General features: G+C 44.4%; 1 protein-coding gene across 5 annotated transcripts in view; it reads right to left on the bottom strand.

Moving 5' to 3' along the window:
- LOC123997391 (inaD-like protein) overlaps positions 1-15,389 on the bottom strand; it is a 144,115-nt gene that overhangs the window by 51,329 nt on the left and 77,397 nt on the right. For 2 of the 5 annotated variants that reach the window (XM_046301566.1, XM_046301567.1), the window contains one exon: positions 14,009-14,202. The exons of the other annotated variants lie outside the window; for them this stretch is intronic. In XM_046301566.1, the coding sequence (XP_046157522.1) occupies positions 14,136-14,202 (67 nt within the window). In that variant the 3' untranslated portion in view covers positions 14,009-14,135. Of the gene's footprint in view, positions 1-14,008; positions 14,203-15,389 lie in introns of those variants that run through there. 5 annotated transcript variants of the gene reach the window in all.

Below are 15,389 nucleotides of genomic sequence, written 5' to 3'. Positions count from 1 at the left end.
ACAGAAGCTCAATTCCCCAGTAGTGTGTGTGTTTACGGTTTCCTTTCAGAGAGACAGAAGCAGTGAGAGAAAGAGAGCAAAAGAGACACGCGCACACAGCATTAAACTGTCGTTTAAACACGAGAGAAGAGGAAACGTCATAGAGGGATCAGGGGGAGCAGTGACCACGAGGAGCCAGGCGCACACACTCCAATTACAGATAAATGATAATGGATGTGGTTATGACTACTCAAACCGCTGATGCATTGGAATTGGTATTAACAGTTCAAAAAATATATATTTAGAGAGTGGTCCTACAAAACCAGTGCATGCAAAAAGAATTCAGACCCCTTTTTCACATTTTGTTAGAGGCTTATTCTGAAATGGATTAAATATTTTTTTCCATCAGTCGACACACAATAGGCCATAATGACGAAGCGAAAAGAGGTTTAGAAATGTGAAAAATACTTTATTTACATCTGACAGAACTCTGGAGCTCTGTCAGAGTGACCATCGGGTTCTAGGTCACCTTCCAGACGAAGGACCTTCTCTCCCGACTGCTCAGTTTGGCCGGGCGGCCATTCAGACCCTTTGCTATCAGCTCAGGTGCATCTGGTTTTCAATGATCATCCTTGAGATGTTTCTACAACTTGGAGTCCACCGGTGGTAAATTCAATTGATTGGACATGATTTGGAAAGGCACACACCTGTCTATATAATGTCCCACAGTTGAAAGTGCATGTCAGAGCAGAAACCAAGCCATGATGTTGAAAGAATTGTCTGTAGAGCTCCAAGACAGGATTGTGTCAAGCCACAAATCTGTGGAAGGGAACAAAAACATGTCTGCAGCATTGAAGGTCCCCAAGAACACAGTAGACTCATCATTCTTAAATGGAACAAGTTTGGAATCACCGAGACTCTTCCTAGAGCTGGCCGACCGGCCAAACTGAGCAGTCGGGAGAGAAGGTCCTTCGTCAGGAAGGTGACCTAGAACCCGATGGTCACTCTGACAAAGCTCCAGAGTTCCTCTGTGGAGATGGGAGAACCTTCCAGAAGGACAACCATCTCCACAGCACTCCACCAAATCAAGCCTTTATGGTAGAGTGACCAGACGGAAGTTACGCCTCAGTAAAAAGGCACATGACAGCACCTAAAGGACTTTGACCATGAGAAACAAGATTCTATGGTCTGAAGATTGAAATCTTTGGCCTGAATGCCAAGTGTCACGACTGGAGGAAACCTTGCACCATCCCTACGGTGAAGCATGGTGGTGGCAACAACATTATGCTTTGGGGATGTTTTTCAGAGGCAGGGACTGGGACAGGATTGAGGGAAAGATGAACCGAGCAAAGTACAGAGAGATCCTTGATGAAAACCTGCTCCAGAGCGCTCAGGACCTCAGATTGGGGCGAAGGTTCACCTTCCACCAGGACAACAATCCTAAGCACACAGCCAAGACAAAGCAGGAGTGGCTTCGGGACAAGTCTCTGAATGCCCGAGTGGCCCAGCCAGGGCACGGACTTGAACTCAATCGAACACCTCTGGAAAGACCTGAAAATAGCTGTGAAGTGACATTCCCCATCCAACCTGACAGAGCTTGAGAGGATCTGCAGAGACGAATGGGAGAAACTCCCCAAATACAGGTGTGCCAAGCTTGTAGCATCATACCCAAGAAGACTCAAGGCTGTAATCGCTGCCAAAGGTGCTTCAACAAATTACTGAGTAAAGGGTCTGAAAACGTATGTTAATGTCATATGTTTATTTTTGGGAGGCAAATTATTATTATTATTTTTTCAAGTTTTTGCTATGTCTTTATGTGGTATTGTGTGTATAAGGCTGTAATGTAACAAAATGTGGAAAAAGTCAAGGGGCCTGAATACTTTCCGAATGCACTGTAAAGTACTCTTTTCACCCTTTTGCAGCAACTGACAATTTGACATGGTCAAACCTAAAATAGGAAAGAGCACTAGCTATAAAACTCAATTTATTAACTCGGAACAATCTCAGGCAGGTGGCGACAGTGACAGCGTAGACTGCAAATGTAGTCTTGTGCAGCATACGCTAACAAGAGAGCTGAATGTAGCCTGTGGTTGTCAGTACCATCTCACAATGACCGATCCCACAGTTGCAGTCTCGTCAACTGCAATACCTCCTCTGGCTGCCTTGTGTCCGACGGATAGGTCCATAGATAATTGGGAATGTGTGTGTGTGTGAGCGTGCGATGCAAGCACGGCTTCGGCCAAGGCTTTAAGAAGAATCGAGTGAGGACATTCAATAACAGAGTGGGAGAGGAAAGGAAACAAGCGAGCGAGAGAAGGGGAGAAGATGACGAGAAGCAGGAAGGTAAGATGGAGAAGGAGGGATGGATGACTGAGGTAGGATGGGGAGAAGAGAGGAGACCTATTACAAGGACAATTGAATCACTACGGAATGGGGTAAGTGTGCATGCTTAGAATGACATACAGTATATGCCTAACTGAATTAAATATTTAAAAGGTTGAGACAGTATACTCGTGTGTGTTTGTGTGTGTCTACAGAACACTGCAGCCTCAGCCACTCGACAGGCAGTTATGTCCGATAATCAGTTAAGAGGAACACTATCATATGACTCCAAAAGCCTGTTCCGCTCCATCACACTAACCCACTTCACCATACAAGCCGTGACAAAATGTCATTGTAGTCATAAATGACAGACAAAAGAATACAGAAAGGAGTTAGACATAACTGCACATGAAAGAGGGGGACTATTTGAGTCATGGATAAAAGGAGTGTGGGGGGAGGAAGGATAAAATATTTCTAATTGAAAGTTGAGGGGCTCTTCAGAAGTGAAGGAGAACAGGAAAGAGAAAGAATAAAAATGATTTGACATTGAGTTTGAGGGCAAGTATTCGTTTAAGGGTCTCACTTTCTCCATTCCATGTGTTGGCCCCGCAGGAAGCCATGCTATTTTCCTTCTCCTCTTATCCCCAATGCATCTGGGGCTTCTGCTCTGGATTTGACACTGGGGCCTGACAGCTGGCTGGAAATCCTGAGTCGCTAAAAAAGGTCATGTGGCGTCTCAGCAAAATGGCGCCAGCGAACATGGTCGCCCTCGCCTCGAGCTCCTATAAAACTTTGCAGGTTTCCATCCACCTGTAGACAAGACGTGATGATGGCTTATACCTTCAGGTGTGTGTGTATGTGTATGTGTATGTGTGTGTGTGTGTATGGCCGACTGGTCGTACGTGTGAATGCATTCGTGTGCGTTTTGAAGAAATGGAAGAAGTTGGATTACATGTGTGCTGGCAGTGGTTCTATTTTAAACCCAGTCGGTGGTGTCTGGGAGGATTCTACACAGCAGCAGAGCGCCAGCCTTGACCTGATTGTTGTGTCCCAGTTTATTCAGTTACACACCCAGAACTTTTCTCCCTTCCTGGCACACGCTTTCAGACAACCCTGTCTGCATCCCAAACGCCACTCCAGTCACTAAGTAGTGCACTGTTTGACCAGAGCCCTATGGGACACCCTATGGTCCAGGTCAATAGTAGTGAACTACAGGGATGACATTTGGAACAAAGCCTCAGATCAAGGATAGAGTTAGATAGAAGAGGCAGTGCTGCAGCTCTCACTGCCGGTGAAAACAATTGAACCGGCAGAAACAGGGCCAGAGCATCAGGGAAGGGTTGTGGGCGAAAACAACAAACTGAGAAAATCAGAGTAAATCCTTGGTGACGCTCTTATTTCCCAAGCCCTTATCACAGTCAAGGCACACCTATTTAATTTTTTTATACGTGTGAAAAAAAAACACATGTAATATAACATAATATCATAGAACATTTGCCCGTGTGAAGTGATTCACATCTCGCATCTGGAACTGTTATTCTCAAACTGTCATCATTTGAAACAGGGCTCAATTTGGGGAGTTGTAAACTCGAAGAAATTCTTTCAAAGCAAAAATCGGTTTCCTTTTCAAATAGAAACGTTTGATTTAGTTTATTCTGCCTGTTCTTTGGAATTTTCAAAATGGATGAACAATTCCACATATGGTGATGAATTACGTCCACGACATCTGGTCGGTGAATAGGCCTAGGCTTAATGATGGATGAAAATACGCTCTGTCTATATCAAAATGAATGTTTTTGCACATTTTCAGTGTGGAACCTGTCTATGCTTCGGTTGGGGGGGGGGGGGGGGGGTTACAGCCTAGGCTAGCCAATACTAAATGGCACTAGCAGTTTGCAAAGAGGCCTGAGTGGAAAATAGACGGGATGCAAAACCGCAGCTCGTTGTTGGAACACATACAGGGCCTTCAGAAAGTATTCACACCCCCCTACGTTTTCCACATTAGATTGTGTTACAGCCTGAATATTAAATTGATTACGTTTGGATTTTTTTTTGTGTCACTGGCCTACACACAATACCACATAATTTCAAAGTGGAAATGTGTTTTTCAACATTTTTACAAAAATAAAAAGCTGAATAGTCTCGAGTCAATAAGAATTCAATCCCTTTGTTATGGTAAGGCAAAATAAAATTCAGGAGTAAAAATGTGCTTAACCAGTCACACAGTAAGTTGCATGGACTCACCGTGTCCAATAGTGTATCAACATTGAGTTTTCAATGACTACCTCATCTCTGTAAGGTCCCTCAGTCGAGTAGTGAATTTCAAACACAGATTCAACCACAAAGACCAGAGAGGTCTTTTCCAATGCCTCACAAAGAAGGCCAACTATTGGTAGATGGGTAAAAAAACAAAAACAGACTGAATATCCCTTTGAGCATGGTGAAGTTATTAATTACACATTGGGTGGTGTATCAATACACCCAGTCACTACAAATATACAGACGTCCTTCCTAACAGTTGCTGGAGAAAAAGTAAACCACTCAGGGATTTCACCATGAGGCCAATGGTGACTTTAAAACAGTTACAGTTTAATGGCTGTGGATGGATCAACAACATTGTTACTCCATAACACTAACCTAAATGACAGAGTGAAAAGAAGGACGCCTGTACAGAATAAAAATACTCCAAATTTTGCCTGTTTGCAACAAGACACTAAAGTAATGCTTAAAAGAATATGGCAAAGGAAAAAAAGAAAAGAAAAACATCCTGTACAAAGTGTTATGTTTGGGGCAAATCCAATACAACACATTACTGAGTAACACTCTCCATGTTTTCAAGCATAATGGTGGCTGTATCATGTTATGATTATGCTTGTAATTGTTAAGGACTGGGGAGTTTTTCAGGATAAAGAACAAGCCTTATGGAGCGAAGCACAGGCAAAATCCTAGTGGAAAAACCTGGTTCAGTCTGCTTTCCACCAGACACTGGGAGATTAATTCACCTTTCAGCAGGACAAAACCTAATACACAAGGCCAAATTGACACTGGAGTTGCTTATCAAGAAGACAGTGAATGTTCCTGAGTGGCCGAGTTACAGTTTTTACTTAAATCTACTTGAAAATCTAATGGCAAGACCTTAAAATGGTTGTCTACCAATGATGAACAACCATTTTGACAGAGCTTAAAGAATTAAAAAATAATCATGGGCATTTATTTGTGTTAAAACTGTCATCATTTGTCAAGGAACGTAGATGCGTTTTTTCTAGGCGTAGAGAAAGCGGTCAGAACACAATTGAGTGACAGACACTGAGGGGAAAGGGAATTCAGGGGGAAGAACTGTGCGATGCTTAGCTTGGTTTCTTTTTTTGTTGTGCCCCGCAATGGCACATATACAAATGGAACACTAGAGTCAAAGCAAATTAAGTCTTCAAGAAAGAAAAAGAAAAACTTTGAGACAACATTTCACTTGGCCGTTCGGGCAGCCACAAAGAAACATTCCACCAAATAGTTGTACAGTATTTAAAGATTATTATTTATTTTTTTTATCTCTGGTTAAAGATCGGGTTTTGACGTCCATACGAGTACTCATGCACATCCCTCGTACTGTGTGCGTTGGGGAGAGTTTGTGGGTGCTTCAATATTTGCATCTGTAAGTGTGTGTGTGTGATCCTGAATTTGTTTGTACAAGGGGTGAGAACAAAGTGAAATGAACGTACCGCAGTGATAAGCTGCGCTCTTTCAGGCTTACCGGTAGGGTGTGTGTGTGTGTCAGTTATAGGGATTGTGTGTGCTTGTCTAATGTGTGTGTGTGTCTAATGTGTGCGCGTGTATCTATGTCATAACGTGTGTGTCTGTCATACAGTGTGTCTGTGTGCCCATGCCCATGGGTACTATATTCAGGGCCTAAGGTAGGGTGAGGTAGGCTGTGCCCATCAGTCTGGCATTAGGTGGGTGAGGCTGGCACTGATCACAGCCAGGTGCCAGGGCACAGACAAATAAGACCCGGCACCCTGCCAGCCGGGTTGATGGATGAGAGCCGGCTGCCAGTCCACCCAGGGTAGCGGGCACTGCCAGGCCAATCAACCAAGCCTGGCACATACTGCAGCTCTGCCGTCAACTCCCATTTACACTGCAGTGTAATGACTGGACAAGCGTTGACACGCACGCACAAGCACTATCAACATGCATGCACACACAGACACACACAGATTGCACACAGTACTACCAATGCAACCTGGGTGTACAGTTGTCAATAGCATAGAGGTAGTAGGGTGCATCAAGGCCCTGGTCCGAGCGTCTCCTCCCTTCGCAGAACATTTGCCCTGGTATTGTGGGTTTATTCTAGTATCCCGCTGGGTGAACTTGAGTGACAGTGAGTCTGCATGAGAATGACTGGGGAGTCTGCCTGCCTTCAATATTGACAGACGGGCAGCTATACAGTATTCTTCTCAGTCACTCTTCTCCCTTCCCATCCCGCTCTCCTCCTCCTGACACTGCTCAGCACGAGTGGAAAAGCATGTCGAGAGAGGAGAGGACTGCCACTCAAAAAGTCAACCAAGCTGCATCCGTGGCCACTCGTGGAGAGAGTAGAGTGCGGCAGGTCTCCGAAGTAACGTCTGAATAAAACGTCTGTAGAGCAGCGCTTCATTTTTTGGTTTCGCGAGGCCTACAATGCACCCTTGACCAAAATATGTTGACTCCTTAGCTATTTTCACCACACGGTTTAGACCAGGGTTGGGTTTCTGAAATCAAATGCATGCAAAAAGCTCATAAAGTGTCCAGAGACACCGGAGTAGAAACATTTTTTTATAATCATACTTTTTTGGCAAAGTATAGTCAATTGAAATGTTCAAATGGCATAAGAGACTTTGGGCATGAAGTGTTGCAAACCACACATTTTATAATGCATTTCTCAAACTTTTTTTCTCTCTCCATAAAAGTGTTGTTTGGTCTCTCCTTGGGCAGTGCTAATCACTGCTTCAAGTTCATGCAAGGAGAACTTTCTCTGGGTTTCTAAGGGTTAATGACAAGACGTTAGATTGCTCTAAAGAAATGCCCCACATCAAGGAACAACGAGTATGATTTATTGCACAAATGGACATCAAGTAGATGTCCATGAAAAATATGGTGAGATCGCAATATGTCAGGAGAGCAGAGAACTGCTTCAGCAACAGAGGTCATTGTGACTGATTGTCACGCGACATAACAAATGGAGGACATCAACAGGAAGAGGGTGGGAGGGGAAGGTAAAAAGGGAGCTTGTTCACAAGGACACTGTTGTTGAATCTCACCTTAGCGGAGGTCAATCATTTTAAAATGGAGTCTGGAGTCAATGCATTTGCATCAACAAGGCACCGATAGAAGCAATTGTGGAACACCAAGGTAGATATAATCCCGGTCGATCCTTGTATTGTTGACTGGGTGGCCATGTGAACAAGCCGGAATGATCAAGACCTTAAATGGCCTGTTAAATACCGAATACATTTATAGAGCCATTAAAAAAAAAACATTCTGAGACGTATTATTCGGCCTCCCGAGTGGCTCAGCAGTCTAAGGCGCTGCATCTCAGTGCTAGAAACATCACTACAGACCCTGGTTCAATTCCAGGCTGTATCACAAACGGCCATGATTGGAAGTCCCATAGGGCGGTGCACAAGCAGTCCTTGTAATTAAGAATTGGTTCTTAACTGACTTGCCTAGTTAAATAAAATAAAAATATATCCTTACAACAGCCTTTGTAGGCTAAATGCAGAAATTCCTGTAAATGCATTCATAAAAAAAAAAATTTAAACTCACTTTTATTTAACCAGGTAGGCTAGTTGAGAACGAGTTCTCATTTACAACTGCGACGTGGCCAAGATAAAGCAAAGCAGTGCGACAAACGACAGCGTTACAAGGAATAAACGTACAGTCAATAACACAATAGAAAAAGTCTATATACAGTGTGTGCAAATGGTGTAAGGAGGTAAGGCAATAAATAGGCCATAGTAGCGAAGTAATTACAATTTGGCAAATTAACACAAATGATAGATGTGCAGATGATGATGTGCAAGTAGAACAACTGGTGTGCAAAAGAGCCACAAAGTAAATAAAAACAATATGGGGATGAGGTAGGTAGTTGGATGGGCTATTTACAGATGGGCTGTGTACAGCTGCAGAGATCGGTAAGCTGCTCAGATAGCAGTTGCTTAAATTTAGTGATAGGTCTCCAACTTCAGCGATTTTTGCAATTCGTTCCAGTCCTTGGCAGCAGAGAACTGGAAGGAAAGGCGGCCAAAGGGGGTGTTGGCTTTGGGGATGACCAGTGAAATATACCTGCTGGAGCACGTGCTACGGCTGGGTGTTGTTATGGTGACCAGTGAGCTGAGATAAGGTAGAGCTTTACCTAGCAAAGACTAAGATGACCTGAGACCTGAGAACTGGAAGGAAAGGCGGCCAAAGGCGGCCAAAGGAGGTGTTGGCTTTGGGGATGACCAGTGAAATATACCTGCTGGAGCACGTGCTACGGCTGGGTGTTGTTATGGTGACCAGTGAGCTGAGATAAGGTAGAGCTTTACCTAGCAAAGACTAAGATGACCTTATCTCAGCTCACTGGTCGCCGAAGTCGAGGATAGGTAGGCAGCATGGTGAGGTTACGGGGGTATTTTTGGCAGCGTGAGTGAAGGAGGCTTTGTTGCGAAATTGGAAGACGATTCCATATTTAATTTTGGATTGGAGATGCTTAATATGAGTCTGGAAGGAGAGTTTACAGTCTAACCAGACACCTAGGTATTTGTAATTGTCCACATATTCTAAGTCAGAACAGTCCAAAGTAGTGATGCTTGTCGGGCGGGCAGCGATCGGTTGAAGAGCATGCATTTAGTTTTACAAATATTTAAGAGCAGTTGGAGGCCACGGAAGGAGTGTTGTATGGCATTGAAGCTCTTTGGAGGTTTGTTAACACAGTGTCCAAAGAAGGGCCACATGTATACAGAATGGTGTCGTCTGCGTAGAGGTGGATAAAGGAATCACCCTCAGCAAGAGCGACATCGATGATATAGTCAGAGAAAAGAGTCGGCCCGAGAATTGAACGCTGTGGTACCCCAATAGAGACTGCCAGAGGTCCGGACAACAGGCCCTCCGATTTGACACACTGAACTCCATCTGAGAAGTAGTTGGTGAAACAGGCGAGGCAGTCATTTGAGAAACCGAGGCTGTTGAGTCTGCTGATAAGAATACGGTGTTTGACAGAGTCAAAAGCCTTGACCAAGTCAAAGAAGACAGCTGCACAGTATTGTCTTTTATCGATGGTGGTTATGATATCGTTTAGAACCTTGAGCGTGGCTGAGGTGCACCCGTGACCAGCTCGGAAACCGGATTGCACAGCGAAGAAGGTAAAGTGGGATTCTAAATGGTCAGTGATCTGTTAACATGGCTTTTGAAGACTTTAGAAAGGCAGGGCAGGATGGATATAGGTCTGTAACAGTTTGGGTCTAGTGTGTCTCCCCTTTGAAGAGGGGGACGACCGGGGCAGCTTTCCAATCTTTATGAATCTCGGACTATACGAAAGAGATGTTGAACAGACTGGTAATAGGGGTTGCAACTTTGGCGGCAGATCATTTTAGAAAGATTGTCTAGTCCAGCTGATTTGTACGGGTCCAGGTTTTGCAGCTCTTTCAGAACATCTGCTATCTGGATTTGGGTGAATGAGTAGCTGGCGAGGATTGGGCAAGTAGCTGCGGGTTGTGCGGAACGGTTGGCCGGGGTTGGGGTAGCCAGGAGGAAAGCATGGCCAGACAGAGAAATGTTTCTTGAAATTATCAATTACTGTGGATTTATTGGTGGTGACAGTGTTTCCTAGCCCACTGCCTAGTGCAGTGGGCAGCTGGGAGGAGGTGCTCTTATTCCCCATGGACTTTACAGTGTCCCAAAACTTTTTGGAATTTGAGCTACAGGAAGCAAATTTCTGTTTGAAAATGCTAGCCTTTGCTTTCCTGACTGACTGTGTATTGGTTCCTGACTTCCCTGAAAAGTTGCATATCACGGATCCTATTCGATGCTAGCGCGGTCCGCCACAGGATGTTTTTGTGCTGGTCAAGGGCAGTCAGGTCTGGAGTGAACCAAGGGCTATATCTGTTCTTAGTTCTACATTTTTTGAAAGGGGCATGCTTATTTAATAGGGTGAGGAAATTACTTTTAAATAATGACAAGGAATCCTCTACTGATGGGATGAGGTCAATATCCTTCCAGGTCATCCGGGCCAGGTCGATTAGAAAGGCCTGCTCGCAGAAGTGTTTTATGGAGTGTTTGACCGAAGACCCATAGTGGATGCAGGCAATGAGGCAGTGGTAGCTGAGATCCTGATTGAAAACAGCAGAGGTGTATGGAGGGCAAGTTGGTCAGGATAATATCTATGAAGGTACCCATGTTTACAGATTTAGGGTTGTAGCTGGTGGGTTCCTTGATAATTTGTGTGAGATTGAGGGCATCTAGTTTAGATTGTAGAATTGCTCAGAGTGTTAAGCATATCCCAGTTTAGGTCACCTAACAGAACGAACTCTGAAGATAGATGGGGGGCAATCAATTCACATATGGTGTCCAGGGTACAGCTTGGAGCTGAGGGGGCAGGCGGCAACAGTGAGAGACTTATTTCTGGAGAAATTCATTTTTTTAATTAGAAGCGCGAACTGTTGGGCATAGACCTGGAAAGTATGACAGAACTTTGGAGGATCTCTCTGCAGTTCCCCTTGGGCAGTTCTATCTTGATGGAAAATGTTGTAGTTGGGGATGGAAATCTCAGTATTTTTGGTGGCCTTCCGGTTTTTATTTTTTTATTTTTTATTTTACCTTTATTTAACCAGGCAAGTCAGTTAAGAACAAATTCTTATTTTCAATGACGGCCTAGGAACTGGGCTAACTGCCTGTTCAGGGGCAGAACGACAGAATGACCTTGTCAGCTCGGGGGTTTGAACTTGCAACCTTCAGGTTACTAGTCCAACGCTCTAACCACTAGGCTACCCTGCCGCCCCAGGTCAGGTTGGGTTGGAGGAGTGCGCTTAAGATAACCTATAAGCCTACACAGGTGATTCTTGAAAAACCATTGAAACAAAAGTAGTCCTTGACAAGAGCCAATACAAAGCACAGCATGAGATAAAACCAACAAGTATGCACGTTTATAATATTCATGACAATGTCTACATCTCGCCACTGGGAAAACAGAGTAGACCAGATGGTACTCGAAGGGAAGTAAGCCACTGAAGATACAGCCTGTGTTTGATTCAGCTTGAAGAATATTCAGAAAGACTATAAAATCAAAACCAAATCTAATTTTAATGGTCACATACACATGATTAGCAGATGTTAATGCGAGTGTAGTGAAATTCTTGTGCTTCTACTTCCGACAGTGCAGTAATATCTAACAAGTAATCTCACAATTCCCCAACAACCACCTAATAGACAAATCTAAAAGGGGTGACTGAGAACATAAATATATGGATGAGCGATGGCCGAGCGGCATTGGCAAGGTGCAATAGATGGTGTAAAATACAGTATATACATATGATGCGAGTAATGTAAGATGTGTAAACATTATTAAAGTGACATTATTTAAAAGTGACTAGTGATCCATTTAATAAATTGATGCTGTAGATGCCATGGAGGGCAGGTAGTTTGCCCCCAGTGATGCGTTGTGCAGTCTGCTCCACCCTCTGGGGAGCCTTGCGGTTGAGGGTGGTGCAGTTGCCGTACCAGGCTGTGATACAGCCTGACAGGATGCTCTCGATTGTGCATCTGTAAAAGTTCTTCACGGTTTTGGGTGACAAGCCAAATTTCCTCAGCCTCCTGAGGTTGAAGAGATGCTGTTGCACCTTCACCACACTGTCTGTGCGAGTGGGCTATTTCAGTTGTTCTGTGATGTGTACGCCGAGGAACTTAAAACTTTACACCTTCTCCACTGCTGTCTCTACGGTGTGGATAGGGGGGTTTAGTTGACGTTGAGTGAGAGGTTGTTTTCCTGACACCACACTCCCAGTGCCCTCACCTCCTTCCTGTAGGCTGGCTGTCTCGTCATGGTTGGTAATCAAGCCCACTACTGTTGTGTAGTCCGCAAACTTGATGATTGAGTTCGAGGCATGCATGGCCAGGAATACAGGAGGGGACGGAGCATGCACCCTTGTGGGGCCCCAGTGTTTAGGGTCAGCTAAGTGGAGATGTTATTTCCTACCTTCACCACCTGGGGGGCGGCCTGTCAGAAAGTTCAGGACCCAATTGCACAGGGCGGGATTAAGACCCAGGGCCTCCAGCTTAATGATGAGCTTAGAGGGTACCTTGTTTTGGAATGCTGAGCTGTAGTCAATGAACAGCATTCTTACATAGGTATTCCTCTTGTCCAGATGGGATAGGGCAGTGTGATGGTGATTGCATCATCTGTAGACCTGTTGGGGCGGTATGTAAACTGAAGTGGGTCTAGGGTGGCCGGTGAGGTGGAGGTGATATGATCCATGACCAGTCTCTCAAAGCACTTCAGAAGTGAGTGCTACGGGGCGGTAGTCGTTCAGTTATCTTCACCTTCTTGGGAACAGGAACAATTGTGGCCATCTTGAAGCATGTGGGGACAGCAGACTGGGATAGGGAGCGATTGAATGTCCGTTAACACTCCAGCCAGCTGGTCTGCGCATGCTCTGAGGACGCGGCTAGGGATGCCGTCTGGGCCTGCAGCCCTGCGAGGGTTAACACATTTAAATGTTTGTTAAGGGAATTTTTATCAATAATGACTAATTATGTATACATTTCAATCAGGACTGACTAATCAGAATACTATTATATTACTGTATATGTAAGCATTTTCTTTATAATCCTAGTACTGAATATAATGTGTGTAAATATAATCAAGAATTAGAACAATGACTGTCTGTTCCTTGGTAGAAATGAATGAACTTATAGCCAGACTGGCTAGAAGGCTTATCTAAACAGGCAGACCTTGGCTCTGATAGTAAATTATCTTAGTAAGGATAGACGATGTGGGAAGGCTTGAACACTATACAGCCTTTGTACCAGTGTCAAGAAGAGACGGGACAGTTAGAAAACTTATGATGTAATTTTCAGTTTATAACCTGTGGTAAAATGTATCATGGGCAGTACTCTCGAGAATAAACGCTGCTGGATGATTTTAAAGACTGGTCTATGTCCATTTTATACAAATAAGAGTCTTACAAATTCTTATGAATTGACAGTGTTTAATTTTAATTGGGTATTAAAACAGAGGAATTTATTCCTGTAACAATGTTTTATTCACGTCGGCCACGGACAAGGAGGGGGGCGCAGTCCATGTTCGCGGGCCACGACGGTGGCACTGTATTGTCCTCAAAGCGGGCAAAGGTGTTTTGTTTGTGGGGAAGTGTGACGTCTGTGTCCGTGACGTAGATGGTTTTCTTATTCTACTCCATGATTTCCTGTAGACCCTGCCACATACGTCTCGTGAGCCCCTTGAAGCATATAGTCACAACACCAAAACCAGTCAGAAAACTACTGAAAGTATTTTAACTTCACTGTGGCGAAAGTCAAGCTGATAGGGGAAAGAAAGTTCAAGCCATAATCCCCTCGGGAGTCGGGAGTTCCCACGTGGTGCACCTTGTTCTAGCCCAGAAATATCACACCTTATTCAACTCATCGCCAAGCCCTAGATTCAAATAAAGTGTACACAGTACAAAGCCTTGGGGAGCCCCGGGAATGTATTGAGAAACACTTTATTAGAGAAGAAATTCAACCAGCCACAGGCTACAAAAGGGGAAATAACACACAGTGCACAAGGCGGGCATTTTCCCCACTCTCTCATGTTAGTACAGACATTCTATTGGTTAGGTTACATCCCTGGCCCCACCCTTAGCCGCCCGGCAACAGACAACCATCAGCCAATACGCCCCCCTGCAAAGACAAAGAGAAAGACACAGATTAAAGCCTTTTCCTTTGCTGCTCGTTAACTTCCTTAGCAAGGCTAATAACAGGTCTAAATTGTCGCTTAATAACTGGTCTTAAAAATAAAAAAGGGGGGATTAAAAGGTCACTAGCCCTCCAGCTCAAAAAAAACACTAGTGTTTCATTTAAAGTTAATAGTGCATGTTGCTGTTTTCAAAATTGCTATGTCTAATATGGGCTTAGCCCTTGTTTGTTAAGCCTTCTATGAGAGAAACCTAATACACTCAACACGACAGTGTTAGGATCGAGAGCTGCAAACAGGGTCTTCTTGCCTTCTATAAATGCGACGCGGTCTGTAAAATGCAGAGGCGATTAGTTTGGGTCTTAAATATACAGAGATGCTGATATTCAGCTCCCAGCTGCGGAACAGTCCATTAAACGGCTCTCTAGACACAAACAAACACGCAGAGGAAGGTGGAACGAGGGGGGGGGGGGGGGGGGGGGGGGGGTTAAGAGAGAGAGAGGGACTCCACTGTCTTGTCGCCACCGGACTCAGGGGAGAGGTAGCATGTGTAATGGAAGGGGGTAAGGAGGAGAGGGGGGGGTATAGAAAAAAAACAAGGGAGAAAGAAAGAGGGGGAGAGACAGAAGAGAGGAAGGGAGAAGGAAGACCAGAAGTGACAGCCCGAAGGGTAACAGAAAGAGAGAACAGAAAAGACTAGAGGGTTGAGAGGGAGAACGCCGTTGCTCCACAGTGACTATTTCTCTGTGGCTGCTTGCTTGCTCGTTAGGCCTACTTGTTGTTAATTAAGGCAGAACTAAAGGAGACTGAAGACGACGTAGGGCTAAATATGTCAGAAACATGCATCACGGCTCAGGACAAACAAAGGGACAAACCGCAATCATGCTCTAGTCGGGTCTGTCTCAGTAAGGCCAACACACTGACGAAGGCTTTATGCCTTGGTATTCAAATGAGCAGTTATAGAATTTCCCTTATTCCTCCAAGCATTCATGTTGGGGGGAGAAAAATAACCCATTGATAGGTAAATATCACAATTTTATTTGTGGACGATATTATATTGATTTGAGTATCGATTTATAAACATTAAAATAACTACTGTAGGTAGCGTTAGCTAGCGCTAGTCGGCTGTGCCTGAAATCACAAAAATCGAAGCCTCGAATCGAAACGCATATAG

This window comes from Oncorhynchus gorbuscha, linkage group LG15 (genome assembly GCF_021184085.1).
Source record: "Oncorhynchus gorbuscha isolate QuinsamMale2020 ecotype Even-year linkage group LG15, OgorEven_v1.0, whole genome shotgun sequence".
NCBI classification, from domain to species: Eukaryota; Metazoa; Chordata; class Actinopteri; order Salmoniformes; family Salmonidae; genus Oncorhynchus; species Oncorhynchus gorbuscha.
The sequence above is the reverse complement of the archived record's forward strand: the minus strand, read 5'-3'. Positions and strand labels throughout refer to the sequence as shown.